The 25,874-nt window shown below is 36.9% G+C and overlaps 3 protein-coding genes across 4 annotated transcripts; all 3 read right to left on the minus strand.

The window, feature by feature from the left end:
* Window positions 1-876: 876 nt before the first annotated feature.
* On the minus strand, window positions 877-5,297 carry LOC110794328 (serine--tRNA ligase). Its single transcript, XM_021999290.2, has 9 exons — window positions 4,980-5,297; window positions 3,868-3,938; window positions 3,612-3,773; window positions 3,353-3,458; window positions 2,505-2,698; window positions 2,321-2,424; window positions 2,060-2,243; window positions 1,431-1,610; window positions 877-1,279 (listed from the first exon to the last, which is right to left on the minus strand). Exons 1-9 carry the CDS (start codon window positions 5,110-5,112, stop codon window positions 1,070-1,072), a joined length of 1,344 nt encoding a protein of 447 aa, XP_021854982.1. The 5' UTR covers window positions 5,113-5,297; the 3' UTR covers window positions 877-1,069.
* Window positions 5,298-5,450: 153 nt separating this feature from the next.
* LOC130460761 (uncharacterized) lies at window positions 5,451-6,083 on the minus strand. The gene has a single exon (XM_056828301.1). It carries the CDS (start codon window positions 6,081-6,083, stop codon window positions 5,451-5,453), a length of 633 nt encoding a protein of 210 aa, XP_056684279.1.
* A 3,518-nt stretch (window positions 6,084-9,601) lies between these two features.
* Window positions 9,602-25,646, minus strand: LOC110794329 (stromal processing peptidase, chloroplastic). 2 transcript variants are annotated; one of them, XM_021999291.2, is made up of 26 exons: window positions 25,492-25,646; window positions 25,088-25,398; window positions 24,064-24,274; window positions 22,828-23,066; window positions 21,781-21,979; window positions 20,802-20,849; window positions 20,574-20,681; window positions 20,273-20,461; window positions 19,888-20,187; window positions 19,211-19,312; window positions 18,859-18,993; window positions 18,549-18,773; window positions 17,819-18,022; window positions 17,538-17,708; window positions 15,495-15,644; window positions 15,023-15,160; window positions 14,135-14,362; window positions 13,907-14,053; window positions 13,628-13,733; window positions 13,097-13,226; window positions 12,422-12,542; window positions 12,257-12,337; window positions 11,463-11,564; window positions 11,166-11,316; window positions 10,587-10,740; window positions 9,602-10,048 (listed from the first exon to the last, which is right to left on the minus strand). In XM_021999291.2, exons 2-25 carry the CDS (start codon window positions 25,276-25,278, stop codon window positions 10,643-10,645), a joined length of 3,774 nt encoding a protein of 1,257 aa, XP_021854983.1. In that variant the 5' UTR covers window positions 25,279-25,398; window positions 25,492-25,646; the 3' UTR covers window positions 9,602-10,048; window positions 10,587-10,642. The 2 variants fall into 2 exon arrangements, with proteins under 2 accessions (XP_021854983.1, XP_056684316.1); XM_056828338.1 differs by having other exon boundaries at window positions 24,064-24,289.
* Between the last annotated feature and the right edge of the window lie 228 nt (window positions 25,647-25,874).

Genomic DNA, 25,874 nt, shown 5'->3' on the forward strand with positions numbered 1-25,874 from the left:
TGTATTTCATTTATCTAGAAAAAAAAATCTGAGTTAAACTTATTCATGTGCGAAAATGACTGAAAAAATCTTATTTTTTCTAAACTTAACTGAACTTAACTTATTTTTTTTTTGTCTAAAATAAGTCGAACAGAACAAAACCTTACATCCTCCGCCCCTTTATTATTGCACCGTGTCCTTTCGAAAATAAATCATCGTATTTAGTGAATAAATATAAATATAGGCAAGAATTAAAAACATTCTACTGTTCTAAATTAACTTAATACTTAGGAAGTTGGGACATGTACGCTTTTTGTTAACTGGTTGATTTTTTTTCTTAGTTACCTTGGAATCATGAGATTAGGGATGACAATTCAGTCAGAATCCGATCCAAATAACTTGATCTGAATCCGACTTAATCCAACGAAAAAAATCCGATCTGGAACCTAAAAAATGAAAATCCGATTCGAACCCTGTAGGAGGTGAAGTTTGTGTATAATCCAACAAATCCAACCCCAATCAGATTACTAATGCCACCTAATCAAAAATATATTAAAATTACATTACGAAAAGAAAAAAAATCTTAACTTTTTTATTTTAATAGCTAAAATAATCCACACCACCCTATCCGAGGCAAATTAACCCGATAAATATAACGAGTCTAAGTCCTACGAAAAATAATCCTAATAGTGGTGGGTCGTATATGAAGTTCGGATAATCCAACCCGATCCGACCCATTGTCATCCCTACTTGATAGAGATATAGAAGAGTAAAATGAGACCGGAAAATGTGATGGAATAAATGGCAACCTTGCTTATGATAATCATTCAACAACCTGTAATAGCAATCATCTTTGTCATGAACTTATCATAAGCTTAACATGGATACACATGCAGATATTGCCTTATCCCAGTAAATTTTTCATATCAATTTACCACTATTTCAAATGTCAAAACTCCAAAATCCAAGTCCATCCAAATAAAATATAAAAAGGTATGAACCATAAATATTTGTATATCCTGCTAACAATTTCTTAGTTAAGAGCAAATTAAAATAGAGATATCCAGCAACAGTTGTTGTACATTAAGGCTTAAGCTTTAGACTTCTTTCCCTTTGCTTCTGGGGCAGGATTGCTCTGGAAAGGCAAGAAAGTCTTCCCATACATGAATGGTCTTAAAACTTCTGGTATTTCGACTCCGTCTTTCGTCTGATAATTCTCCAGAATACAGCACAAGGTTCTTTCAGTTGCTGTCAGAGTTGAATTCAGCAGATGGACGTACTGCTTCGTTTGTTCATTGCTCTGTGACCAAACCCAGAAAAACAAACTTCATTTTCAAGAACTAAAATCAACGAGACTTAATAGTTTTAACATAACAATAGAAGTCACAGGACACGGCTAAATTAAGCATAAGAGACCTACCAAAACTTAAAGAGGATGGAAAATTAAATACCTTTTTCTGGCCATATCTTATTTCTAATCTTCTTGATTGGTAGTCTGTACAGTTTGAACATGACACCAACTCTCTGTACGCACTAGAGGCAGGGAACCAAGCTTCCAAATCAAGCTTCTTTGCAGCTGCATCATTCAAGGCACCGGAAACAATGGCTACTATCTGATAAGGAAGGCCCAGCTGCAACAATGGCAATACAAAACAAATCAGAATTTGGAAAAGCTGAACTGGACCTGGAGCACTCCAAACCAGATGAAAACAGGGCAGCAATTATAAAACAGACATGCTAAGGCTTTGTTCTTTTCGACTTATTTTGACTTATTTCAGACAAAATATAAGTTCAGTTAAGTTTAGATAATATAAGTTCAGAAAATGTATTTTTTAGATATTTTAACACGGAAATAAGTCTTATTCAGATAAAATAAGTTCAAATAATATAAGTTCAGACAAAATAAGTCAAATAGTAAAAAGGAAAAGCACCACCACGTACTAGGGATTTTATCATTAACAAAATGAAGATGCTAAGCACTGCATTTAGTCAGATGTCCTGACCAGTTCTTCTGATGATTTAAAGTTGAACAGTGCACATTATTCCCAAAGAAAAGTGCAGCAAGGAGGGAAAAAAATACCTGCTGATAAAACTCTTCAGAGTTTTTTAACATCTCCTCGTGCATTTCCCATGATTTATCTTCAATTGGGCTAGTGAGGCAAAACTGTTCAATTTTCTCAAACTGGTGGACTCGGAAAATTCCAAGAGTATCTCGCCCATGTGAACCCGCCTCTTTCCGGAAGCACGATGAGTATCCAGCATATCTAACAAGAATAACTCAAATAAGCACACAATCTAATAACTCCAAATTTCCAATAATACAAAAGAACTAAGGTTGCACCTTATTGGGAGTTGGGAAGGATGCATCCAATCGTCCAAGTGGAAAGCACAGAGCGGCTGTTCAGCCGTGGCAATCAGATATTTGTCATCTCCCTCACCAGTTACCTATTGTAAAACTCAACGAGTCAACAAACAAATATTCAACTATTTATTTATTGACTAGTCAGTGAGTACAAAAAATTTACCTTGTAAAGTTCTTCATCGAATTGAGCTAGTTGAGCACATTTTGCCATGATATCTTTCCTCATGAAGAATGGGGTCATTAATGGTGTATATCCCTTTGATGATAGAAAACCAAGACCAAAATTTATCAGTGCTTGATTTAGAAGCACACCATCACCTTTCAAGTAAAAACCTCTAGCACCCGCAACATTAGAGCCTGTATGTGTCATATTCAGCACAATCAGCACAACTAGATAGGAAATGAAATTAATGGTTGAAAATAATGTATACATTAGTTTATATGAAGGTATGCTGTGACGGTAAGATGGAGGACTGAACAAATTTCTTTGACAGAATTTCTGAAGAATGAGTTGAAGGAAAATATCCTACTGAATGCATCCAATTTTCACCAAGGAATATAGTGGCAAATTGAGCAAGTGCTCCCCTAATAAAAGGCATGTTCAGATTTTCAGCAAGAAAAAATGAAAAACAAAGTTCACAATAAGAAAAATCTGTCAAGCAACCAAGGAACATAACCGAAACAATAAATGATTTTGTTCCTATTTTTATCAATGGTGAAATGTAATCATTTTGCAGAAACCTCTACATTAGCATTTTCTCAAGTAATAAAAATAAATAAACAAAGGTACTTAAACGAGGACAACAATAAGAAGACCACATTTGCACTAGAGTATAACTGTACAAGCCTACAAGGCATCTAAAAATTAAATCAACAAGCACCTTTGTCCCATAAAAGCTAGGTGAGGGTTAATATAAGGAAAAGCAAAGGTAAATGGAGCAGAAAAGCAAAATCAAAACAAAAAAAACCCATCAACAGGCTGGAACTTTCAAAAGCAAGAAGAAACAGCACCTTTCTTTGTATCAACTATTCCCAGGAGCTCAACAAGCTCAACATGATTTTTCAACTTTGGCTCTATTCGCCTTTCACCCCATGTTCGAATCACAGCATTGTTCGCCTACATCATCATGCAGAAAAAGTTTGCGGACATCAGTCAAATGGTTACACGCATTAAGTTCAAAATGAAGTAATTACTTAACTAATGAACACCTTATCCAATCACTAAGATATGGAGAGACAATATCATCATCTAAATCCATATACATAATACCTCATCATTGCTAATGGGGACTGAATCATGAATCAGATTCCCAACCAATTCCAATTTGGCATACAATGCAGTCTTAACTTCTTGAACCTCGGCGTCTTTATCAGCACTTGATTTCTTATTCTCTTCTGTGCTTCTGATCATTTCAGATGCATCCTCACCAGCCTTGGTTAGACATCAGAAATGCAGTGGTAAGAATCTAGATGACAAAATAAAATTATGTAAATAAATGCAAACATGAGTACAAAAAGCAACTCACAATTTTCAAGCGCGCCACCTCTTTGTTGATCCTATTGAAGTCCTTGCGCAAGCTCTCCAACTCAAATTGACCTAACAAGCATCATCATTTATCAAGATTAAAAACTAGAACCACCGAGATATGTACTAAACATCTACAACGTATTGTAAATTTGTAATAGCCAATAACCAATAATAAAGCAGTGTGATCAAATTGACATCCTTCATCCACAACTGTCTAGTTGACTTTAATCAAAAGATCAAAACATCAATACTTTAAATCACAGCACAACTACATTGTTTTTCTTAACCTCTAACATTAAATCATAATGTGAAAAAGAAATTCTAGATTTATCGTAAATTTTGTGCTTTTATATGATCCCATTATAATTTATCTTTAACCAATGGTAAACTAATGCCTTTCGAGACAACAAGAAACAATCTTCAAGAGATTGAGGAAGAACTGATTATGATAGAACATTATTGCAACTTATCAACACGGACACGCATGATCTCGGTTCAAACCAGATTTCAAGATTTTGAGCAACAAAGTGAACTGGGTTTCAACAAAAGTCCAAGCACCCAAACAATCTAAAATCATTGCTGGTCATCATCTCATTATTAATCACAAAATCAACCAAATAATCTCCAGAAACTTTCCATCCTCGATTTTCCCTCCATTTTCTATGTTTAATCCAACCCCTTCTCTTAACCATTCTATAACCCTTTTTTCAATCACTTCAGGTAAAAAACATCTTCAAACCACCATTCCATCATTACCCCAACATTCAGTTCATAGTAAAATGAAAAATCTCCCTAATAATTCAGCTCAAAGCAAAATACAAGTATAAATCATCATGCTCCTAACAATTCAGCTCATCGCAAAATGAAAAATCTCTCTAGTAATTCAGCTCAAAGCAAAAATACAAGTACATATCATCATGCTCCTAACAATTCAGCTCATCGCAAAATGAAAAATTTTCAATAAAGTCTTGCTTACTAAGTACGCAACTCAATCAGCACAATTTTATCAAAGATCCGGTATTAAAGCAAATCAAAAACATCAAATCCAAGAAGAAAAAAAAAAGTCGAAGAAAGCAATTCAATTACGAAGGAGAGAGGGAGAGAGAGTACGTTTGCGCCATTCTTTATCGAGGAGGATAATTTCGTCGACAATGGCGACATCGGCGAAACGACGGCGTTGAGATTCGCGGATGATATCGGGGTTTCCTCCCTTATCTTCCCTGAATAAATTGATGTCCAACATTTTTGAGTTGTTTTCTCAGATTACACTCAAGGAAAGCGATAATGGAGGCGGCACAGAAGGTTGGCAATGGAGTGTGAGTAACTGGGTAAAACAAACCCTATCGTTTTGTTATCGTAGGAGGAAAAAATGCAGGGTTTTGACTTTGAGGAATGGTTTTAGAAAAAGAAAAAAAAAAAATCGAAAATGACTCTTTTTTTTTTTTTTTGGCAAATAAAATTTTATAAACCAAAAGGAAAGAGCAACAGCTCAAAGATTACAAGCACCAGAACAACTGGAGCACTAGTTCCCCAACAGGAACAAAACAAAACCACCTAAACTAGAACCTGACAGCAACCGGCCTAATACAGCAACAAAGCAATGTCTGAATCTCTACATCTGCAAGCAACCTTAAACACAATTTCTTTAACAATTTGCTCAGCTGATTGAACATGACCAGCAAAGACTCTTTGATTCCTTTGAATCCACAGGCAATAAACTGCTTCAGCAAAACCAGCAAGGAGAAGTTTGCTCACAGCAGTACATTTTTTACTCATTCTCATAGCAAATTGAAGCTCCTGATCAAAAGCTTGGCTGCTCCTATTGATATTCAGAATCTGTAGGAATTTCTGCCAGACTTGTCTAGCATAAGAACACTGAAAGAACAAGTGCTGCACTGATTCTGGATCAACACCACATAAACTACAAACACCATCAGTAGCTATGCCCCACTGCATGAGTCTGTCTTTGGTAGAAAGCCTCCCATGAACAGCAAGCCACAAAATGAAAAGACTTTTAGGGCTAGCAAAGTTATTACAAACCACTCTCCTCCACTGAACTTTAGGAAACTGACCCAACAAACATAGGTACATCTTATTGATAGAGTAACCACCAGTAGCAAAAAACAGTTGCTTGCACATAGGATCCCTATCCAGCAAATCTCTACACCCCCAAATCTTCTTAAGAACCCAAGAAGCAGAACCTGGCAGAGCCATGGTGAACAAATCCTTGCCCTTGATATAGTATGCATTGACCCATTTAACCCATAGAGCATCAGGTTTGAAAGCCAAAGCCCACAAAAGCTTCAGAATAGCAGCTTTGTTCCAAAGATAGAAGTTTTTCACATTTTGCCCACCAGCAACTCTAGGTTTACACACTGAATCCCAAGCAATGGGAGCTTTCCTAGAGGTTTTGGTGTCACCAGTCCACAGATAGGTCCTACAAATTCTTTCTATCTCTCTGAGAACCTTTTTTGGGAGCATAAATATTTGGCTCCAGTAGGTTTGAAGGCTAAACAAGATCACCTTCACCAACTGTAACCTTCCAGCATAGGACAATTTCTTAGCAACCCAAGAAGAAACTCTAGAGTAGAATTTATCAACGAGAGGTTTACACTGGTTAATGGTAAGTTTGGCACTAGAAAGTGGAACTCCTAAGTATTTAAAAGGAAGACTGCCTTTAGAAATACCAAGAGAAACCATAATTGCATCTTGTTCCCACTGAGGTACACCAGAAAAATAGATCTCAGTTTTCTCCATATTAGCTTCCAACCCAGAAGCTTGAGAAAAACAGGAAAAAGCTTTAAACATAAGCTGCAGGGAGATAATGTCACCTCTAGCAAAAAGCAACAAATCATCTGCAAACATGAGATGAGTGAGCTTGATCTTCTCACATTTAGGATGATAATTGAAATCAGGATTGATAGCCAAGTTCTTCATACATCTACTCAGATACTCCATGCAAATGGCAAACAAGAAAGGAGAGAGAGGGTCCCCTTGTCTAAGGCCTTTCTTTGCAGGAAAAGGCAGCATAGGTTTGCCATTAACAAGAATTGAATAGCTCACAGAAGTAACACAGGAGTGCACCCACTGAATGAACTGCCCAGGGAAGCCAAGCTCCTGTAACACCATGAAGAGAAAAGGCCATTCAACAGAATCATATGCTTTTCTCAAATCTACCTTAACCATACACCTAGGGGACATATGAGCCCTATTATATCCCCTAATCAGCTCAGTTGCAACAATAATGTTATCAGATATGTTCCTACCTGGCACAAAACCAGCTTGATATTCAGAAACCACTTCAGACACCACCCTTTGAAGCCTAGCAGTCAAGATTTTAGAAATAATCTTGTACATGGTAGAACAACAAGCAATGGGCCTAAACTGAGTAACAGAAGTAGGACATGGGACTTTAGGGACCAAAGTCACTGCAGTACAGTTAAACTTGCCATACAGAAAACCAGAATTAAAAATGACTAATTTTAATTGAGCGATTTCCTTCAATATTGCATAAAGATCCAATAATTCCTTAAATACGTTACTTTTTAAGTTATTTTCCACCATACCGTCCACGTAAGCAAGGGAGAAAGACAAGTAATTTTTTTTTCCGGTTCAGCATTGAACCGCCATATGAGATAGCGGTTTCGTTTTAAAGCAAACCGCCATCTTAGATGGCGGTTCAATGTTATAAACCTCTATCCCAGTTAGCGGTTTGCATTAAAACAACACCGCTATCTCAGATGGCGGTTTACTTAATTGTAAATTATTTTTAATATGAATTACAGTTTAAATAGAAATATAATTTAGAAGTAACCTCTTGTGACATCAATTGTGTCTGATTGAGTGGGTTGTTTCTACGTAGGAGGTCATGGGTACGAATCCTACCTGATGTGTTTATTTCTTTTTAACCATTTATTAATATTAATTATGAACATTTCCAAATTTAACTTATCAACATTAGTGTTTGTAGCTCAGTGGATAGAGCGTTTGTTTCCTAAACAGAAGGTCGTGGGTTCGACCCCTAGCTGATGCGGTTATTTTTTTTTTTTACCATTTATAAATAGTACGTGATTATAAACCGCTATCTCAGATAGCGGTTTACTTAAGTCAACCGCTACCTGAGATAGCGGTTTAGTGTCGCTTGGTTGAAAAAAAAAAAGACCGGTTTTAATGCTGACGTGGACGGTATGATGGGAATTAAGTTAAAAAGTGGCGCATTTTGGGAATTTGACGTTCTTTACACAATATTGAAGGAAATCGCTCATTTTAATTGAACATTATTGCAACTTATTTGAGTAAATTGAATCTGAAACTTATTTTTTTTAAGATGAAGAGAACAAATTATAAGGTCGTGTTTGGCAAACTAGCAATAGCGAGTACTCTTATATTTTAGTGATTGGATAGCCAATAACGGCGAACTAGTTGCGACTTGTGAGTAATGGTTCATAGTATGAATAGTAGGCAAAAGTAATGGATGAGATTGTAAATATATTAAAAGTTATACACCTTGTTAAAAAATTTATCATAATTTGATCAAACGCTGCATGCTACCTCTAAACGTTAACATACTTAACGTTTGGTAACGTTTGATAAAAGCTACGGAGTATATAACTACTCCCTCCGTCCCTTAATACTCGCACCGGTTTGACCGGTGCGGAGTTTAAGACATTTGAATTTACTTATTAATTTAATGGGTGTTAGTTGATAGTAGGGTATTTTTTAATATAGTTAGTGGAAAATGTATAAGAGGTGGAGAGTGGTGAGTGGAGGTGTGAAATTTTAAATGATTTTTTGTATAGAATATGGGTGTAGGTGGGGTTAGTAAGTAAGTGTGAGAAATAATATAATATTGGTATAAATTTCCATTTATAGAAGCGATCCAAGTATTAAGGGACGACCCGAAAAGTAAACTGATGCAAGTATTAAGGGACGGAGGGAGTACTACATAGACCATACCTTACCAAATACTGGCAAATTCTACAAGTATCAAATATTACTCGCTACCTTAAGCGCTACTGCAAAACATCCCCTAACTTGTGGACTCATGCGTTGGATCTTTGTGCTTCTTACTTAGGGCTTTGCAACGAGTATCAATTGTATTTAGGTTGTTTGTCACTAGAAGTCATCTAAAAAAATCAAGTGATTCCATACATGAAAGAAATTATGTTGGATTAATATCTCCCAATTAAAAAAAGTATCAAGAGGTGTTGAGACATTAAAATGCGATAAAATAAGTTTTTAGGAGTATATGAATTGTATTCCAAAATATGTAGTATTATTTATTACGGAGTACTTTTTAATGTCAGGGTATATTCGAATACCTTTTTCTAAAATGTAAAATCTAAAAGGGATGTATCTTGCTCGAGTTAATCAAATCTAGATCTAGGTTTGCATGTTAGACACTTTGGGGAGAAGGGTAAAGGATAAGAGATCTCTTCCATAAAAGTGCCTTTAGCGGGTATTAGCACTTTTGAGTGTATAGGTTCTCTTACTCTTTTCAAAGAGGTCTTGTCAGCTAACTCAGGTCAGGTTGACTAGGTAAAAAGGTCCTGGCCTCTTAAAAACATGTATTTTAAGAGTCACTTCCACATTCCAACCACAATTGAATAGTGCTATATGACTATCAGAAAGCATAACTTTCAATTACAAAGTGCCCTAATGCATTAATACACCTATCATAAAAAGTACTCTATATAATTTATCACACATACAAGATAAAAGAAACAGGTAGATAAAGAATAGAGTTCAATATACACAAGGAAAAAATCAATACACAGTTAACAAATTGTCTATTGAGTAATATATGCACAAATCTTTTGCCTCAATACACATTTAACATTTCCTAAAAATTACAACAACAAAAAGTACTTGTATAATGAATACAAAAAATACAGACATTGCAAGGGATTGTACTATTGACTACAATAACCCAATGAAATGCCTACTATGGAACAACTAAACAATCTAGCCCCTTTATATATTCTTGTATGATTATTGGTGATTTTGAAGGATGTTAAATGGTAGCCACATTCCAAACAATTTTGGTTCGATTACACTTCCTTTTGCATCAAGTTCGTTCCTTCAAATGGCTTCCATTCAGGTCAATTTTGAGTGAGCATCGACCCTTTGATAGCCTCATCGGTTAAGTGAATATCCACTCAATAGAACACATTGTTTACCTGGACGTACATCACTAGACATGTTAGAGCTGAGCATGTGTAGCATGAGACTAGACCTGGTTATTGGGTGGGTCGGGTCAGGGTTGGTGCGGTTTAAAAGCAGGTCGGGTAATGAAAGGGTCAATTTTAGCGGGACAAAGCAGGTATTGACAAGTGTCAATACCGGGCCTATAGGGGGTGGTGAATAAATGAATAAGAAAAAATGAAAAAAAAGGAGTCATGCGAATAAAAAGCTAACCATATAGTTTCTTATATCGTAACTACTTTAGTTTTCAAAATTGTTGTGTTATAATTTTGGCCCTATAGAATAAAGGCCATGCACAATAAGAGCCCTACCCAATACGAACGCTAATAACATGACCCAAACCCTATATCCATTGGGCTACCCTGTCCAATAACCAGGTTTACATGAGACCATTCTCAAATGTTTAGTTTCACAGGGTTAAACATGAAAAGCCAGTTCTTAACACACACACACAAGGCCTGTTAATTAACCAGTTGCATATCATAGAAAAGAACATCAGAAAAGTAGCTATACCTATGTAAGGCCAGGAGACCTTTTTTTTACTCGAATCAACTACTTATCGACTGACTTCATGTAGTTGGTCGTGTCATCGTTGATAGCCCACGCCCCGCAGGTAAACCTCCTTGATGCCCTTCAAACGAGTCTTCATCATACAAAGTAGCAGCATCTATATATCCAAATAAAACATCATACAGTTACCATAACAGCTACACAAAACCAAACAATGCGGAAACAAAATTTTGTATTAAAGAATAGAACAATGACATACTACCTCCGATTTTGCACAAATATTAAGATAAAATAGGAAAAGTGTGTAAAAGGTGGGTGGATATAATAAAATATGGATAAAGTAAGTTAGATGTGTAAAAAGTTGGGTGGTTATCAGAAAAAAAAAATGAATAAAGTGATATAAAGTGAGTGGAAAGTTGTAAATGTTGTGGGGGGTAAGAGGAGTAAGATTACAGTAAATTTTCATGTCCAAAAATAAAATAAAGCACAGTGTAAAGAGCATTATGAAACGAACTAAGACGGAAAGTGGAAAGATCATTTTGAAATGGAGGTAGTAGATAAATATTCTAACTACGGGATCACCTGAAATTTCTTCTCCAGCCTGTGCTCCAGCAACACCAATACATGAATACAAAGAATTCTCATCCACCTTCAATTGCTCATAGGCGAGATATACGTCCTCTATCGTGGAAGCTTCATAGAGGAAGGTCAGGTCTTTTATGCATGATAGGTCCTGATAGTATATCGCATGAGAAAAAAGAGCAGAAGAGATCAAGTTATATCATATCTTTAAGAGACCATTTGGTATGAAGAACCCAATAAAAATGTATGACTGAAGAAGTAGAAGGATGCAAGAACAGTAGATATAGGCAATTTTACCTTCCTTGGAACAGAGGCTGCTTGCAAATGAGCCAACAATCCAAGCCAGTATGCATTCGATTTGATCTCAGCTTCATGTTTCATCAACAAGGTCCTCTTTGCCTGTAAATTAAGTTCATTATACAGGTTTAAGAAGACATATATAACAAGATCAATAACAACAGTCCAGAAATACCAACAAAAGCCAAACAAAAGACACATCAGCGCAATGGATACCACTCAGGGAGAGCAGAAATGACACCCCACAGGCCCGTATGAGAATATAGAAGAGGACAGTGGGACAAAATAGACATTCTTCTCAAACACTTACTATTCTGAAAGAGAAGAGAGTTAACCACCTATGCCTCATATTTCATGTATTTCATTATTGATCAGCCATTTTACGTATGCTTTTCATCTTTTTGATACATAAATTACGTAGTTATTGATGGCAGTTGTAGCGATGGCGGAAACAACAGACAGGAGTGTTTTCATGGAAATAATGATATGACTAAAGGGTATTATGGGTAGCAACTCTAGCAACAACGATTAAAGTGACACCAATTTTATAAATGATGATGTAATAGCATAAACTAGAGTCTCCTAGCCATATGATCTAAAATTAGAGACAACAGCACTACATCTGACCAAAAAATGAATATGCTTAAATTATTTCCCAACTATTCTTCCACTAGGCGTTCCCACCTGTTTTCCTTTGTACAACTCTCCACCAATAGAAAAAATAAGATTCAAACTTCAAACCATAAATACAGAATATAAGCATAAAGATCACTTCAAACTTATAAAAAACTTACCCTTTCCAGCTCCCTTGGAGTAATTGGATTGCTATGCAACCCCCTGATCACATTCTTGCAAGCATCAACAGCCCTGTGTACCTGAAAATATACTCTGTTATACAGGAGTGCAAAAGAAATCCTCGGTGACATAAAGGAATGCATTTTCTTGAACTAAGACCACACCTTTTCTGGAGTTGATGTGACAGAGATCACATACCACCCAAAATTCAGCCTATCAAATAAGTTCAATTCGAAAGACACATCGTATGTCAAACCCAGAGAATCCCTGACTGACGTGAAAAGCCTGTAAAAGGTAACCAAACACTCAAAATGTTGATGATGCAAATCAAAGACGGGCACTTAGAACTACAGAAAAGACACCCCCCCCCCACCACCACACACACACATCGTTGTGTGCACCCAGTTCAAGGTACGGAGCATATGAAGAACACCATAGCCATACCACATCAACTAAAACCCACAGAATCCCAGCCCAGCCCCTGTTTCTGAAGCATGAAAGACTGGGGTCAGATCGACTGTTGGACATACATGAAAGCATCTAGCTCTCACTAGGTTTTACAATATACATCTTTCTACTTATGACCTTAGTGACAGGCCTGACAGCGAATAAGTGCTTTTCATCCAGAGGCTGAGACACATCATCGTCATAAATAAGCCCACTTTCAGCATCGATTTATTCAGGAAAGTATATGAGACAAGGTGGTGAACAATGATACCGACCACCAGAGCATGTGGAGGTAGCCCGCAAATCCGCAAAAGCTAAATTCACGTGTATAGCCAGAAAGCCAAGAATGCAATCTTCTCAACAAAGATTGAAGAACTAATCCAGAAAGTTACCTGGAATTTATGATCTCTGCTAACAGCCCCATCGTGATCCCAAAGAACAGTGGATGGTCCCGAATTTTGCTCTGCAGCTTCTTTCCATTGGAGTTCTCAGATGACAATGTCTCAGATTTTGATAGCCCATCTGCATGCAAGTTACAAGGATAATAAGATAAACTTTTTCCGGATCAGTAGTAAAGATAAAACAAAAAAAATAAATGGTGTACATAATAGGAAAACATTTTTCAACAAAGCATGTACACAAATCATCAAACTAAGATTCACTGGCAAGTTAACTTAAATCATCTATATTACCAACATAAAAGTTAACACCAACAACTTCCATCTATATTATTCCAGTGGAGTCAAACATACACACGCCGTTATTTGACTCCTGGATTTTAATGGATTAAACTAAAACGGATCATCAATCTATTAATTTCTACTACACTGTAACTGAAAGCAACCTATCAGTTAAGTGTTAAAGCAGGGGTAGGCTGCTTAAAATGGCAGGCAACAAAGCAAGCAGATAAAAAAGGGCCTTACCCAGGGATTCAAAAAGATCAACACCGTCAACTGTGATGCCCCATCTGTTTGGTGCAGGACCAGCAATATAGGCACAAGCTCTTTCATCCGTGTCTTTTAGGAAAACCTGCAAATATGAAAGAAATCTAATTCAGTGTGTAATCCAATCTATTGTCAAGGACAAGTGCAAGTTGCCGTACGACTGTGTCAAACTTTGTAACTAACGAGAGAACTTGAAAGAATCACTATTGACTTAACCTTTAACATAAGTTTATCAAAACTGACAGATTCTTATCTAACCTGCTGATTTTGCATATTGGACGGTGGACGAAAAATAATGCTGTCACAAATCTTCTTCTCATAATCACGAGTAGCTCTAACCGTACCAAGGTAATCAAGAATACAAGATTCAATCTCTTCTTCTGAGAAGTCTCCAACAATACTGACCTGATTATTTGAGATAAAAGGGGAACATGTTAAAGGTGTTTCAGGCACTGTATTCAAATTTGATGCCAAACGAGCAAATACCTCCATATTATCACCCACAAACTGATTCATCACAGCCTCTTTCACTGACTGTAATGATAAATTCTGCAGCGATTCTGGTGTAGGCTCTACAAAACGTTCATCACCATTCAACATTGCTAACATAAGCTTATGTGCTGTTGAACGCTCTAAGCTTTTAGGAATTGACCGATAATAAGACAAGTATAACTGTCTTGCTCTATCAAACGCATCATCCATCCAGACGCTATGCTGCATGTCCCATCAAGAATATTTAAATCATGAAAGAAAAATCCAAGGCATCAAGAAATACATAAGCCTAATGACCTGTTATTTCTGGTGTTAAAAACTTAAATGCTAACAACTGAACCTTATAGACTACAGATTGAATTCAGCACTGTATGATTCCAAGCCATATTTCTTCTTAGTAAGGAAACCTAGTTAAATAGTGTGAGTTTACTGAGGCAGCCAGGCAGGTTACATAGAAGAATGATCATGACACAGGCCTCAGTGGCTTCACACTTTTGTTAAGAATCTCAGAGAGAGCTATTTTCTTGATTATATGAAATGCTACAATCTCCAATAGAACTAGTTGTGTCCTATTTTTCATCCTACGCTTTTAACAACCAAACGGCTTAAAGATAGCTAGTCATAAACGTAAGACTGGAAGAGTGACCTCTAGTGACACTCTTCGAAACAACCCAACCACCACAACAGTGTGGATTCAGCCCACAGAAAGGGGTCACAGATAGGTCTGGATGAACACGGCATTGCCCTAACCAATTTAAACTAGATGAACTAGATCATATAAATTCGAAGCAAGAAAGTTAAAATCTTCAACAAAAGCAAGCTTAAAGCCAGTCTGTAAACTACATCGAACAAGGGAATCAACTGGCAGAACATGAACTATACCTCAAGAACCATGTGTAGTAATTGGAAGGCAGCACGCATTCCATTGTCTCTCAATGTAAAACGAAATTCCATGCATATAAACTCCTCAGTAGATTCCAGGGAGCAATTTATCAGATGATTCACACAGAAAAGCTCTACCTGACAGAAGAATCATTGACATTAGAGTAACGTTTAATAATTATAAACAGAGAATCATTGATAAAATGTTACCAACAAAGATTGTAGCACTTATTTGGACATGCCACATGGCCGGCTGACAGCCCTAAATTACTTGATTGATATAGTAAAATAATCTTCTTCAAAAAGGTTAAAGGGCAATTCAGAAGCTGATGTAAAAGAAGTAGAGCTAGAAAGGCAATATATTATGTCTTACTACAATAAATATTTCATACTTATTCAGGCATAGTAAGTAACTAAGTAGGGATTGTCTTTCAAGGATTTGTCTGAACCAAAGATATTAAATGAACTCTACCTGCTCTCTAGAAAAGTTGCCAACACGGCCACCCTCACTGAGAGTTCGAACTCCAACAACAACAGACCCCTTTTCATCTGAGCTTTCCAAAGCTCGTCCACCACCAACTATTAGCCGCATGACACCACTCTGGCTCTCATGTCTTGAGATCTGCAATCACATTGAAGTTAAGCACATGCAAGTAAGAAAGTAAAAAATGACAGAAGCTAATGCAAATGGCTATCAATCAAACAGAATAGGAAGTAGGGTTATGTGAAAATGAGAAAGGATTTATGGCATGGAGTACCCCTTTAACCAAACAACTTCAATTTTCAAATTTTGAGTCCCTTTGAGAATGCAACTATTATTCTGTTAAAATAGAGTGACAATGATGGTAGGCAACCAGAAGCCACCCTATTCTCACGAATGAACGCTTGTGTTTCTGGACATCAAGTACTTGGAAAAGAAAACACAGTATTGTTTCTATAAGATGTTATGGAAGAGAATTTTCATACTTCAAATTGAGAGGTTGATGAGAATGGTCTGGGGCGGGGGAGACTGGGATTTTGTATCTCAGAGGGAGGGTTGGGGTTTAGAAGGGTGCTTTCAAAAAATGCTGGATCTGGTGGGTAAGTGGTGGTGAAGGCTTCCTATTGAACGCAGGTCTTGGTACAATGTCAACAAAAGAAAGTACGGTTTGTGACAAAAATGGGTGGGATCCTCAAGATTCTGTTTGGCTGACTCATAACTTCCCCTGTAAGTTTATTCCAAAGGTTTGTACTCTAGTTAAGCCATTGTTGTGGTTCATGATAGGAGATGGTAAGTGAATCCGGTATGAAAACATGTTTGGATTGACAAGTAGCCTATCTTAGGTCGTTGTTCTCTCCCTTTCTGCATGTCTACTCTCCATAATGCTCCAGCATTAATATTGACAGTGCGTGGTACTTACACGTGAAAAGGCCACCCCATGACCGAGAGATATAGGAGCTCATTTCTATGCAGAACCTTTTGGATATTCAATTAAAGGATGTGGAGGATTCAAGAGGGTGGATAGAATCCTGGAGGGGTTTCCATGTAAATCCTATCTTATGTCTTTGAGTCATTCATGTAGATATCCTACTTTCTCCTTAGTGAACTTCTTTTGGAAAGTCAAAGGTCTGTATCACCTGACAATTGCTTGTTTTATCAGACAAATAGTAAGTCATGCTCACGTCTTCCTTCACTGTGATATAGTCTGCCACCGTTGGGGAAAAAACACCAACAGTCTTGGGTCAGACCTTTGAGTATACAGAAGCAGTTGCAGATTCGCTATGCTTTGTTTGGCACAGGTAAGGAGGAGAAGTTGCTTGCCGAAATGTGATAATAGCACTTTTGTAGTGTGTCTGATTGGAGCAAGATGGCCGTAATTTTAATGGTGTTGTTGTCCCACATGATCGATTGTGATAAAGTAACTTTATTAGCTACTTTATGGGCTAAAAGAGCCGAGGCTTTCCCAAATTACTCTATTGAGGACATACAAAGGAACTTGGTTGATTTGTGGTTTTTTTCAGTCTCTTACCTAGGAAACCTTTTCATCTTGATGTACTTTTACTATTGTTTGTGCAGTTTTAATAAATATTTTTTCTTGTCAAAAAGAAAGAATTGGCACACAAAGAAACCTGATTTCTATGACAAGGCAACATTATTTTATAAGATTTTTTTTTGATTAAAACTGCACAATAAAAATTACATCAAGAGGAGTAGAAGACAAGATGTCCTCATACAGAGAAAGATGAACAGAACTAAAAGTTAAGCCCGTGCCCGCTTCCTTAATATCTCCCCAGTTAGAGTAATTTGTGAAAACCCTGGCCTACAACAAGGAAGCATTAACAACTATGTACTTCTGGAGTGTAGACCCCGTGAACACATCCAAATAACCTACAATAACAGCAGTAGATCCAAAACACAACATATGGTACTTTGAATCAAGATAATTCGAGTACATTGGAAACATACAAATGCTGAACAAAAATAGTTCCTATGACAGAATCATGCTAAAATGAACATGACACAGCAAAGTTATACCTTGTAATTTACTGGAATACCATTTAGAAGACGACGCTGAGTGATCCCCGTCTCTTTATCATAAATTTTAGTTCCATTTAGTTCTGCATCCAATGGTGCGAAAGAAGGGTTGCGTAGCAATCTTAATTCTTGTAATTGTGATGATGTTATGAGATCTTTTGGCACCTCAAGCTGGAAAATAAAACATAGAAGAAACAACACAATCAAGAAGGCAAATTAAAATTACAAATAAGACAAAGTGAGTTTCAAGAAGTATGAGAATATTTCAACAAGAATTGCACCTCAAGTTCAGCCTCAATGGGTTCCTTCAATCCTGCTCTTATAGCCTCAGATATCTCACTTGGTGATATCTTAAATTCAGTTTCACCAATTCCATCAATATGCACTTTCTTGGGAACACATGCAACAATTGCTGCAGGAGCAGGGGCAGTTGGTTTTCCAAAATCAGCAATAAATTCCAGCACTTCAGCGCCGATGGAATTTACCTTTAAACAATAGCAATAATCAATAGTCTTAAATTACTGCCAAAACATGGAGATGTCAGTTTGAAGGATATGATAAAAGCCTCAACGTTATGTAATTATATCATCTCATTAATAAGTGAAGCAACAGAATTAACAAACCATTGTTGTACAAAAAAATGTTTATTTAGACATATAATTGTATAACTAGTACAAGTAAATCAGTTTTAATTCATATGCGTGTTTTAATTTGTACTACTAATAATAGCTGTTATGATTTTAATGTTTAATTTTTCTGTGACAATTAGATGTCAAATTGAATTGTTTAATTAAATATATCAGGCAAAAAGACAACAATATGGAAAGAGGAGATTGGTTATAATTTATAAATGAACACGTGTAGCAAATCAAAGACAACAGATTAGAAACAGAAAGATAGTAAATTAGTAAACACTCCTTCCTTATATTGGAAGTACACATGTTCACCAACTAGGTTCTTAATATGAATGAAGATTCTACAGAAACCGTCAACTATTTAAAATAAGGATACCTCTTCACGGGTAATTGTTCCAGCAACACCAACCAAACTCTCATGACCTTGTAACTGGTCCATCACTTTGTGTCCTAATGCATCACTTTCCATAACAAAATCCAGATTGTCCACAGATGGCACATTATCAATCATTGCAGCCAAATGTTCACTATCTTTCAACAAAGCATCCCTATAACGAGCTAATTCACCATTTGTCACACCAAATTCCTTCAGCCTTCGCACCTGCAATTAGAAACTAAATATTACTGATACACAGCAGAATAATAAACTCGGTCACTCAGTTAAACTTGGATAATTGAGCTCAAACCTCCTGAACTGCAACTTTGATCGCATTTTGCCAATTTTTAGGTTCTGCTGTAACTGTAAGAGTAGTCACGGTGCAACCTTCTCTTCCAGAATCACTGTGGTCCAACTCAATTGCGGTGAAAGGGGGATTTGAACTCTGTATAATTTCAATAAAGAAGCTAAATGTGAGGATCGGAACAAAGAAACAAACAAAAAACATAAACAATTCAAAATTCTATACTAATGCACAAACATCAGCAAGAATAGAGGAAATCTGAAGGACATTGATTAAACACTGTCAGACAAATTAAACACAATAGAAGACAAAATAAACGAGTGATATCAGACAGCGATATATTTCTAGATGAAATCACCTTGTATCGTGTGTTAATCCTGAAATGCAAAGCAGAAAGAACGATCCTCTTCATTAGTACATTCCGTAGATCGCCATACGTCTGAACTTTACTCACGGGAATCTGCAACGTCACAACAGCATGGAAGTGTGAGGAAAAGTAGGAAGTCTGGGGATGGGAAATAGAAGCTAACAACGCATTTTCCTTACAATAAAAAGAAGTCTCGTACTTCAGGTTTATGGATAAAAATTCTTTTACTTTCTTTACCATAACCTTAACTTTTCTTGATACACATTCTTTCACTGACGTTCATGTTAGCCGACCCCAAATCATTTTGAGATTAAGGTTTTTCATTGTGTTTGTTCAGGTGAAGAAAGAAGGAATACATCCCAACACAAAAATGTCTACTGGCAAAAAAATGCAGCTAATTAAATTGCTTAAATGAAGCAAACGCCAACATGAAAAATTTATTAATAAAATGGAGTCATATCAGCCAACTTCGAGGTGATGAAGATACTTGCATTCGTTTCAAATTTTCATATTTATTCTAACATATTATAATTCCCTCCCACACTCTACTCTCCAGAGATTTGTCTGGGATATTTGATTAGCAGATTTTAGAATTCCCTCCCACACTCTACTCTCCAGAGATTTATCCAAAAAAAAATTGATTAGCAGATATTATGTTTTATCATTACCTTACAGAACATATTAAATGAAAAATTCTGAAGCAACTCATGTTGAAATATCTGAGGAGGGTCAGATGCACGACCACTTCCAGGTAGAGACCAATTGTGCTGGACAGGAGGGCGTACTGCATGTCTTTCCCTTTTAGTGATTTTTGACTGCTCAGAAATTGATGCCTTATCTTGAGAAGCTCCTCCAAGGCCAGCTGAGAGCTTGGGCACGAGGAAACTAGCCATCGCACCAAATGCGTTAGGCGTTGGAGGTGGGGAAGCCTCTGTCTTATTCTCCAAGCCAGTCCGGCCAAATACAGCCTACATTTCAACAACAGGTTGACATGAAACCCATAATCAAAATATAAAAATAAAAACACAAGCAATTGAGTCATTAGCCTCTTACCTCAATTTGGTATACTGTTTTTGAGATGTTATCAATATCCCCAACAATGTACAAAGTAGCATTTGCTGGAAAATACCAGCGCTCGTGGAATTTTTTAATTTTATCAACATCCCACTTCTTGATCTGCTCCTCTAATCCTATAGGAAACCTTCCACTCAATTTGTTCTCAGAATGCAAATATTGTAGCAGCTGGATAAAATGAAATGAAATCATACAATAGTCATAGACTCATAATATTATCAAATAACCACCAACATGCAAACAGAAAATAATCTGAACATCAGAACCACCCTCAACACACCTGGCAATCAACACGATATTCGATAGTATTCATCATCTGAAGTTCAGACAATATTGCACGTCTTTCCTTTTCAACCCTCGATGCAAGAAATTTAGGGTGGAAAGCTATCTGCAAGAAGACAGAAGCAGTATGTTCACTTAATCCATCAATAAAGGCAACCTGAAGTTGCTAAGAAGCTGAAAAGTTATGGTAACTTTTGGTAAATTGTGCCATAATTATGATTATTACCTCGTTTAAAGCATCAAGTACAGAAGGGAGTAGGTCACCGTCAGAATCCTAAAAAACACCACAAATATGTAATTAGTGTGGGTATACATGTGCATAGATATGTCACCAAGGCCTTATTTGGCCAATAACGATGAGCATATAGCATAACTGGTAAGTGATTGGTAAATAAGCAGTTTACTAGGTATGTACTTCGGTATTAAAACTCAACTTTTTTTTGTGGAAACAGCATTGTAATTGAATATTCACGCAACCAATCATAGTCACTAGGTTACAGCAAATTTTCTCAAAGTATGCTAATTGTTCTCCAATTCATCTTTGTCACGCACCCTCCAAGTCGGTTGCACTTAATAGTATACACATGGATTTTTCTCTTGACACATACCCTCGTAAGTTTTTCCTTACTACAACACAACACCATAGCAAATCAGCTGCACTTAAGAGTATAGGGGATAAAGCCTTGTGTGTGTTACATTTTACATTGGTACCACACCAAACGAGAACCAAAACAAGAGGAGAAGAAAAAGGAAAGTTGGTATTTTGTTTAGATCAATATTTTCTAGCAGAAAAAAGAACGGGGAACATTTACAAATGTATCAAATAAAAGTATGTATGATTGGGTATAGGGACTGAACTTTGTGTTTCTTCAAAAGATTTGAATTTTAACAAGTTTAATTGAAGTCTGAACTCTCAGGAATTAGCTCGCGATATTTAGGCATGATATTTTTAAACAAAAGTCCGTATAACAAAAGATGTTTATCATTTATGATCTTCTATATCCTGAATGACTGTGAGCGTGTATTTCATTCTATCAAAATATTAGTGAGCTACTCCCAAAAGAGAATCCAGAAGAACTAGACGAAGGCAGCAGAATGCTTCAAATATGTGACTTCAACCAGATCAGGAACTAAAAACCAAAAAATATTACTATGCCACAGTCAAACAACGACGTCTGATACTATGACAGGAAAAAGCAGCGAACCTTTGCATGAGTTGGGGAATGAATATGAAAGACTGTATGGTGGAAATCTGTGTAAGCATTAGACCTTGCTCCAGTGCCTAGCAACTTCTCACGCTTCTTACTACCAAGAAATGCAACATGTTCTATCATATGTGCAATCCCCTGCTCATCATCCTCCTCATCAATAGACCCAACATGAACTTCCATATGTGCTTCAAACCTAAATTTAAGATTATAACATTAGAACTGCATGCGTATATAAATATGTAGTACTACAGGCTCAGGGTTTATTATTGAGCTTGATTCATGAGTAAACTTGTCATGAACATTAGCTGTCCTTAGCCTGCAAGATGGAAACCATCACAACAGCATCAAACTAAAACAATCACCACTAAACACACACACACACACACACACACATAATGTACACACACGTAGAGAGTAGAATAAACGGGTGACTTGTTTATTGAAATATCGGAATGACACCTGCAGCTACAAGTGTACAACCTATACCAAGTCTTGTAACAAGCCACGGAAAGAATAACAGCTTCCTGAATCACTCCAATAGGAACGACTAGCCCGACAAAAAAGAGACAGGAACAACCCTTTCATGAAAAATAAGTCAGAAGTTGCTTATTTGATACTCCACCTACTAGCATAATTGGGCAGAGTAAATAAAAAGATATTCATACGTAAGAGTGTTAATTGGTGAAAATCACAGCTTACAGTCAAAAGTCAAAACATCCTCAAATCAAGCTCTAAGATATTACCTCTCTTCTATGCGAGAGAGATAAAAATGAAGGCCCTAGGCCTGGAGCCAAAGTTAAGCAAACTCCCTTCCACCAAGTCCACACTCTGATCACTTAGAAGCTATGATAGTATGATAGAGCACCAACTGAACGCATCTAAAACTCACAGTAATTTTTTTTTTAAAATAAAAAACTTAGGTTGCATAATTTTGATCAAAAGGGCATAGTAACTACGAAAATTTTCCAAAACTCACAGCAGGACATGCATTCAATGACATAAGTTGGGGAACGGAAACCCTAAGATAAAGGTGACGGGTACCTGTTTGGTGGAACTTTATTGGGTAAAATAATGTAGCGTAGTCCATTTATCATTTGTCCTCGGTATAACTTCGGGTGAGATGGAAGTTCAGTATTCAAAACTTCCTCTATCTCCACTCTTCTTACTTCGGGGTCCAGAAAGTCCAATCCCGGATTCTCTAGCGTTCCCTCCAGACTTGTGCTAACTGCATGTGGTTCATCTGGACCAACAGCAGAGCATCGAGCGTGATGTTGCTTCAACTAAAAAACACACAAAAACTACAAATGAGGAACAGTTTCAAAAATAAGTTACGGAATCCAAGCCACACTTCGGAATTTGCTTCCATGACACAGAACTAAATCAGCGATTAAGCTTATTTCACAATTACAAGGTCGAGGCTTGGATCCCATGTAAATCTTGTAGTTGGAAAGGCTTTTTACTTTTGCGACACAGCACGAGCTGAAACAACTAACGCAATTCACCAAACAAATGCATCCATGATAAAAATAAAAATAATAAAATAATTGAAACAACTAAAGCGTCAATTGGAAAGATACAGATAAAGACCTTGACCATTGGGCGACTATTTTTTACCCTATATTGACCTTGTCCATTAAAGATCTTGACCATTAAAGACCTTGTCCAATAAAAGCCCTTTTAGCTTGACCCTAACCTCATACCCAATGGGTAACTTTGTCCAATAACCCGGTCTACAAGCAGTGGGACAAAAGACTCCAAACTATGTTTTTCATACAAATGGTCAGACATCAGAGCGAGATAATATTCATTAAAAGGGGGTGGGTGTGGGTGTGGGTGTGGGTGTGTATGTGTGTGTGGATGGCTAAGACTTCTGCTGAGGTTGTTATATATTTGGATAAAAATGAACATTTAAAGCATTTAAAATAAATCATGGGATTCCGCTAATCAAAGTTCAGACAAACTAATATTTTGCAATGAGCATTAGATGGCACCCAAAATCCAAGCTGAAGTTATACAGAAACCAAAATTATTGTGCACATATCTGATTGACAATTTGACATTCCCTCAACAAACCTACCCAATAATTTAATTAACCAACTCCTAACAAATGCGGCATCAAAATAATAAAATAGCTCACCAGTGCATTACATACCTCCACACATATACATTTGTTATAAAAATAGATATACAAAGAGGGCTCAAACATTTATGGAAGCTTCCGATGACATGTTACCCAAGTAAGTAACCAACAGAAGTAGTCAAAAGACGCTTACTTACACATACTGAGTGAGGCACATTCTTTGACAAAGGAAACGTTGATTTGTCTGCTGGAAATCTCGAACTAAAACTCCTAGCAAATGACCCTTTTCTTCGACGGGTCTGATTGCAACACAAGTACATTCTATCTCTGGTTGAAGTTGCCAAGGGAATCTGCTCCATTGAAATGAAACCTTTCTGACTCCAGATATTATTTCTCATCTTCAGTGATCTACATACAATAGTTCTAGCATCATTTGCCCAACTTACATCATTATAATACAAAATAAAAAAGAATTGCAACATCTAAGCTGGTTCTTTAAATTAAATTTCTTTCCAGTAAAAGAAAAACAATCATTTTCACATTACTAAAGTACTCTCACGCATTCTCTCATTAGATTTATTTCTTTTTGGTGCAGGGAGAGTTGCAATGAAATATAGATAGGATTTCATCCCTGGATTACCACACCCCAATACCTCAACCAACTAAGGTAGTTGGCATCCACACTAACTGATATTGTCAGCCCCTCCTCCCTCCGCCAACTGTTACCTGATTCGCTAGTACAATAATGGGTACGGGTACGTAATTCGCTACCTAATTTGCTAAATTAGACCAAAAATGTACCATTTTCATGTTATAATTCGTGTTTCCGGTTAGCGGGGTGATTAGAGAATTAGGTAACACTGCCTCCGCCCTTTGCCCTCCCCCTCTTGCATTTGGAAGTCATCTAGCTACTCGTCTTTAAATTCCTCTATCCAATAGTGTCTAAGTTTAGTTGCCAATGATTCGTTACAGTGGCCGGGGATGCCTAACCACAGAGGGACAAGAAATGAGCATTCCGGCAGCCTCAAGAAGTGTAATAATACCCTGGCTTCGAGTTGTTAATGACTCAATATTCACAGTGTCCCCAGAAAACCAATCCACAGGCCACTATCATGATGCTAGGCAAATAATTCGTTACACTTTTTTTGCATTTATAAACATATAAACAAAAGAAATGATAATATCAACAAATACTGCAAAAGAGAGCTGAAAGAGGTGTACCTGCACTTCGAAAGGCGAGGCGGAGACCGGCGAAGATTCAATCGAGGGTAATTTTTAGGGTTACGAAATCCAGGAGCAGAAACAACATTTGCAGAAACACCAATACTATTCGCTTCCCCAAAATTATTTCGCAATTGAAGTTTCGAAACGCCACCAAGAACCGCAGAAGCTGAAGCTGAAGCCGACGCCATTTTTAATCCTTGAAAATCACCCTATTAATAATACTAACGAAAATCAATCAAAAAGAAAAAAAGTATCCTCAAACTCTGAATTTCAACACTGTCTCATCAAAATCCCCCCTCCTTCTTGACCTACAAATCAGAAATTGAAATCGAATTATTGCAGAAATTATCGGAAGCTGAGAAAATTGAAGAACGCCGATAGAGAAAACGAGAGAGGTTTACCAGAGGAGAGAGAAAGGAGATAATGGTGAACGGTGAGGGAGAGGAGAAGAAGACGTTGTTGAATATGGGGAAGTTTGAGTAGGTTGTTGTGACGACAATAATAAAAATAAAAAAATAATAAAAAATATAAAATGAGAGATTTTTCTTGTAAAAAGAATATAAAAAGAAAAAGAAAAAGAGGGGAAATAACGACGTGGCGGTGGGAAAGAAAGAAATGGTGGTGGTTGTTAGTTTTAAGGTCACGTATTTGTTGGCGGTTTGTTGGGCCCAAGCCCAAGCCGCTTAGAGAACTCCTCGTTATTTATGTGTAAAATATCTTTTTGAGAAAATTAAATTGTGTGGCTCTATTTCCTCGTTAGATTATTTAATTATGGAGTAATTAT

The sequence above is a fragment of the Spinacia oleracea genome, chromosome 5, assembly GCF_020520425.1.
Source record: "Spinacia oleracea cultivar Varoflay chromosome 5, BTI_SOV_V1, whole genome shotgun sequence".
Classification (NCBI taxonomy): Eukaryota; Viridiplantae; Streptophyta; class Magnoliopsida; order Caryophyllales; family Amaranthaceae; genus Spinacia; species Spinacia oleracea.

What these genes read in the sequence shown, in the direction of transcription:
- LOC130460761 (XM_056828301.1), bottom strand. Translation starts at nt 6,083, where the DNA reads ATGGCTCTGCCAGGTTCTGCTTCTTGGGTTCTTAAGAAGATTTGGGGG.
- LOC110794329 (XM_056828338.1), bottom strand. Translation starts at nt 25,278, where the DNA reads ATGGCGTCGGCTTCAGCTTCAGCTTCTGCGGTTCTTGGTGGCGTTTCG. An exon ending in CCATTGAGGCTGAACTTGAG is followed by an intron (nt 17,709 to 17,818) that starts GTGCAATTCTTG and finishes TTTATTTTCCAG; the next exon opens with CTTGAGGTGCCAAAAGATCT. An exon ending in CAGCCTCTGTTCCAAGGAAG is followed by an intron (nt 11,317 to 11,462) that starts GTAAAATTGCCT and finishes ATATACTATCAG; the next exon opens with GACCTATCATGCATAAAAGA.
- LOC110794328 (XM_021999290.2), bottom strand. Translation starts at nt 5,112, where the DNA reads ATGTTGGACATCAATTTATTCAGGGAAGATAAGGGAGGAAACCCCGAT. An exon ending in CGATAAAGAATGGCGCAAAC is followed by an intron (nt 3,939 to 4,979) that starts GTACTCTCTCTC and finishes GATGCTTGTTAG; the next exon opens with GTCAATTTGAGTTGGAGAGC. An exon ending in CCTTCCCAACTCCCAATAAG is followed by an intron (nt 2,244 to 2,320) that starts GTGCAACCTTAG and finishes TATTCTTGTTAG; the next exon opens with ATATGCTGGATACTCATCGT.